At 28.8% G+C, this 5,104-nt stretch overlaps 1 protein-coding gene across 1 annotated transcript; it reads right to left on the reverse strand.

Moving 5' to 3' along the window:
* Nucleotides 1-1,863: 1,863 nt before the first annotated feature.
* On the reverse strand, nt 1,864-3,233 carry LOC133319251 (gallerimycin-like). The gene is made up of 2 exons (XM_061522974.1): nt 3,073-3,233; nt 1,864-2,451 (listed from the first exon to the last, which is right to left on the reverse strand). The coding sequence occupies exons 1-2, from the start codon at nt 3,146-3,148 to the stop codon at nt 2,285-2,287; spliced, it is 243 nt and encodes an 80-aa protein (XP_061378958.1). The 5' UTR covers nt 3,149-3,233; the 3' UTR covers nt 1,864-2,284.
* Between the last annotated feature and the right edge of the window lie 1,871 nt (nt 3,234-5,104).

A 5,104-nucleotide genomic window follows, 5' to 3' on the forward strand; every position in this document is an offset into this window, starting at 1 on the left:
AATTCAGGAACGTATTTACATAGCGCTGATATGATCACCTGTAAACAACCGACTTGTTTACAATTTGTCATTTGGAGGTTGGTTCCGTGTTTTACATATGACAAACATTAAATAAAGTTTTCGTTCTATTACAAATACACATATAAATAACTAAATTAACGACTTTGATTAGGACCGCTATGATCTTTATTTGGTGGGTTCATAAATTTAATTAAAAACTATTGTTTCTGTAAAATTAAGTAAAGACGACAGAATTAAATGTTGGATCGCTTTAATATTTTTGTTAATCCTTTTATTTACCGTCTCCGATTTGCGATGTTTGCGCAGAAAAAAAATTGAGAGAACAAATTCAAACCTCGCATAGCTGCGTCAAAAGCCTCCGTTGGGTGATATTCGTGTTATTTAAAATTTATTGGCCTTGTTAAAATTGGCTATATATATGATGACTTTTGCAAGGAAAACCGCTGTTCATATTAGTTAAGCATTTTCTATATAAATATTATAAATGAGTTGATAAAATAGACTTTAATTAGCGTAGCATGTCAGTGAGTTAAAAATTGTATTTTATTCCAATCGTTATCAATAATATTTAAAGTACTAAAAAATATTTAAATTGATGAAAAATATATGAAAAGGATGGTTATGTTTCTTTCAACTATATTAAAATATATATATTACTAGTTACAAAATTTGTAAGTTTGTTTTAATATATATTATAACTTCAAAAATTGCTGTTGAAAAGTTATAAATCATACTAGCATCGATTACATAATACAATCATACACATACATCAACAATACATAATACAATTTAGTTATGATACAGAGAAGTATTTCTTTTTCTCTATACAAAAGGATGAACAAAAATATTGTAATAAGTTTACCTAAAGTATAATATAATGAATGACTGCATTAAGTTTAATTATGATGAGTGGCCCGTCATTAAATTTCATCATTCTCTAACACAAACAAGAATAAATATAAAAACATTGGCATAAAAAGTATTTAGAAGGAACGAGTTTTCCACTACTGAGATATAAAATAATTATTAGGTGGTATTATTGGACAATGTGATTTTTTTAGCCTTATATGTACTTCTAAGAGTATTTAGATTGCACTGACAGGCGGTGAAAGAAAACATCGTGAGGAAACCTGGACTTACCGTTTCAAATTATAAGTTTGAAATCGGCAATCCTTCTTGAGTAAGCGTGGTGATTGATGCTCTACCTTCTCCATGTGAGAAGAAGCCTTTGCTTAGCAATGGACACCAAAAGTCTGATGATGGTGATTATTATTATTGGTCACACTTCGGCTATGACGTTATATTACTGGATATTGTTGGAGTAGGATGGATTGTTCAATAGCAATCTTCAGATAAGTAAGTATGATTCAACTTTATTCACTTATTTCCTAAATCCACTGATAATATTGTCAATCTTTGATTGTTTCAAAAATGTCGCTTACTAGTTTTATTTGTCTTCTTTCTGTGTTATTCACTAACATATGTTTCTATTTCATTTTAATAATGTCAATATTTATTTATTTCTTTATTTATTCATAAGTCCAGAGGTATTTTAAATATATATGTAACATTCTGAAGAGACACATTTTTAATTAATTTCTTCGCTACTGCAAACATTTAGTTGACTGAGGTTTTAGAGTTTATCTTATCAAAGAGAAAACAGCGGACGATATTATTTTCTCGGAAAAAGTTATAATGAATAAATAGTAAAAATATGAATACTAATAATTATTGTTATAGATATATAAGGTTTGGAAAAAACTAAATTGAACGTTTTTTTTTAATTAAATTGCTAGTCATATCATATAAAACTGTGGGCAAAATAATACATATAAAAACAAATTTCATTGAAACTTTTAATAATGTTTATTTATTTCTAACACTTATATTAAATTTCAAAACTTATAATCTAATACTGAATATTTTCTAACTAAAAATTCATATATTATAAGAAATTTTGTACACATCAGATTATCTGAGTCACGATTACGTGAAATTTAATTAAAATATACAGAAAACATTATATGTTTGTATATTGTTTTAAATAATATATAATAATAAAATCTAACATATTATTACATGACTGTTCATGTAAGGAAAAATAATATTGTACTATTGTTACAGAATTTATAACAACAAATGGCACAAAATATTGTTGACTGGAAATATTTTATTGGATCTTTAATACTGAACCACTATTGTACTATTATAAAAAAGGTCTATCTATTGAAGTTGATATTTGTTAAGAAGGGACGCTGCGGTTTTATCGCATACATTGGCATCCATTGATGGTGCAGTATCCTCCATTGCGGTATCCACGCTGCCTACACCTGGCAATGCACTCGTAAAATACACACGGAGGAAATGGCGGCTTAGCTGTTATTGTGATTGGCTTGATTATTTGTCTCTTTTCTATTTCGTGGATAAACTCTGAAAAATGAAATGACCGCTTTATTAAATTGTTATTTTATGAAATAAATTTCTATAATCTCATTTAAACAAAGAAAAAAACAGCTTATTCTCAATTCCTTTGGTTGATTTGAAAGAAAATTACGTTTCGATTTTGTTTTTTTCTTTTAATTAAATCCAGTTTCTTCATACATTTATTTCTAATTAAATAGGACGAAGGAATTAACAGCAAGGAATTTAAATTTCCGGGAAAGCTAAAGAAAATAAATCTTAATATTATATTAACGCATACAATATTTTATATTTTTTTGTCAATGAAAGCTATTGGTGCTAAAATGAATGACTTATTTTTAAACTGGGGCCGTTTTTTTTATTAAATCATACAGTATTGCTTTGTTAAACGTTCACTGAACCGATTCGGAAATATTAAGAAGAATTTCAGATATGGATGGCTGTTTTATGAGAATAATTTATTTATGTTGCATGTGTGTACTTATTTGTTAGTGAATACAATGACATCTTTTGTTATGCTTTTATGATTATAAAGGCGTTTGAATCTTTTATTGAAAAAATATGCATGGAACAAAAAATGTCTTATCGTGGATTATAAATCAAATTATGATAAAAAAAAAGTATACTGACCTGATGACTCCTCATTTTCAGCAGAAGCCACAAAGGCGATTGCAAAAACGACCAATAATACAAAAAATGCCTTCATGATTCAATCACAAATGTGTCTGTTGGGAAATGGGATTGAGGAGCGTATATATACATCCATGCCACGCCTTCGGACATCTTTGTATTAAACTTATATATTCCCAAGTTATTCATACATATCCACATTAAAAGTTGTAGACATAAATTCGTTCCAGTTAAACAAGCAATGTATGTTAAACAGAAATTCTTTACCATGTGTAAGTTAAACCGAAACGAGCCGAGGGAATACCCGGAGTAGTGTCACTGTTTTACCCTAGTAAAGAATTGCAACGGTAATAGCGGCCACACAACTCTCAACTGTAATGTGTTAAGTACAGAGTTGGTTCTCGTTTTGAGTATTACGGGTTTCTTTATTTAGAAATGTATTTGAATTCCTAAAGATAAGATTAGCGATGAAATGTTTTTGTGTACACACGTTACACTTTTGCGAGTTTCTAATTGTGTTTCCTTTGAGTAATTCGTTTCGTTTTTAAATGATTTACTTTGTTTATAATCAACCATAAGTGTTATGTTAGCATCAGTTTTAGAATATTTATTAGAGACTTGGCTAACCGGAATTTATAGTTGGCAACGAGTTACGAATAATACCTTTTATTAATTAAAAGGACGTACATAAATATTAGTAAATGACATGAAATAACAACACGAGAAGCAGAGATTTCTGTATACTCAGATACTTAAAAAATCTGATAAGGTTTTAGCTCTATTTAATGAACTGCCGAGAACCAAACAAATTCTCTTTAAAAGTAACTTTGAGGCAGCTTTACGCGTATTTATTTTTAAACGCAGTGCGCCAGAAATTTGTAAGGCTGCTGCGTTTAAAATATCGTAGTGTTGGGAGGAATATAACGTTTGGTAAAAATTTACTAGAATATTTGAAGACGCTCTGTGAACACTTTATCAAAAAGGTTTCTAGCTGTAGAAATAAAATAAAAATTGGAATTATATAAAATGTTGATGGTTTTATTCATTTTAAATTAAAAAATATCTACTTTTATTTATTACTAAGTGATTTTAGTGAAGAAGTAAATTTTATATCATAGTTATATGATATGATAACTTCTTATCATCAGATGATTAATAACAGGACCGATTGACAGACATTCACATCTCGTCTGCCCGTGATCACGGATGCTGAAAAGTAACCGAAACGTCGGGAGTATATATTTTTTTTTAAATAATAAAGCATGCGTAGTATATCCGAAAAATATTAGTTTCATTTAAATTCCGTAAATATTTTTATGTAACTCATAAAATCAAATTTAAAGATGTTTTTAATACTTGTACGTTTTATGCAAAGATAGACGTTAAAAGGTAAAATACTATCACAAATATGAATGGAAACTTTAATAGAAATATTTCAAATTTTTATCCCAATAAGTATATAAAAAAAAATTGCGTCTCTGGAGTACTTACATTGTGTTTTATATCTCACTTTGTCTGGATGAAACTGTGAAAGTCGTTATTGGTTAATAAATGACTTGTAGAAAAACTACCCGGAAGGTGAGATTAAAGTAAGTGGAGCCAATTTAAGAAATTACATCTATTAGCACCAGAGGGCGCTACAAAGTTAATACAAGGACATAACTCCCTGGCATGTAAGTGGCGCAAGATTTTCGATAGGCTTTATAACCTACTATATGTGGGCCTTAAATAAAATTCGGGTATACTCAATAAAGAAGGATCCCTCAGTTCAACATCAATCAAATGATTATTCTTATCCAGTACGGTTACAGAATTCGAATGTCTCATCATAATAGGACAGTTCTTTTATGAATAATGGGTAGAAACTAATCATTTTGCATGCGATAAGTAAAGAGCTTATGAAATTTAAGTGATATATTCGAGTAGCCTAAATCGTTGTATCTTTAATACAGTTAACATTTACTATATAAACTAATTTTAATAATGTTTAAGACGGAGGTAATTTGGTTAAAAATACTCAGGACTGTAAGGT

The sequence above is a fragment of the Danaus plexippus genome, chromosome 15 (genome assembly GCF_018135715.1).
Source record: "Danaus plexippus chromosome 15, MEX_DaPlex, whole genome shotgun sequence".
Taxonomy (NCBI): domain Eukaryota; kingdom Metazoa; phylum Arthropoda; class Insecta; order Lepidoptera; family Nymphalidae; genus Danaus; species Danaus plexippus.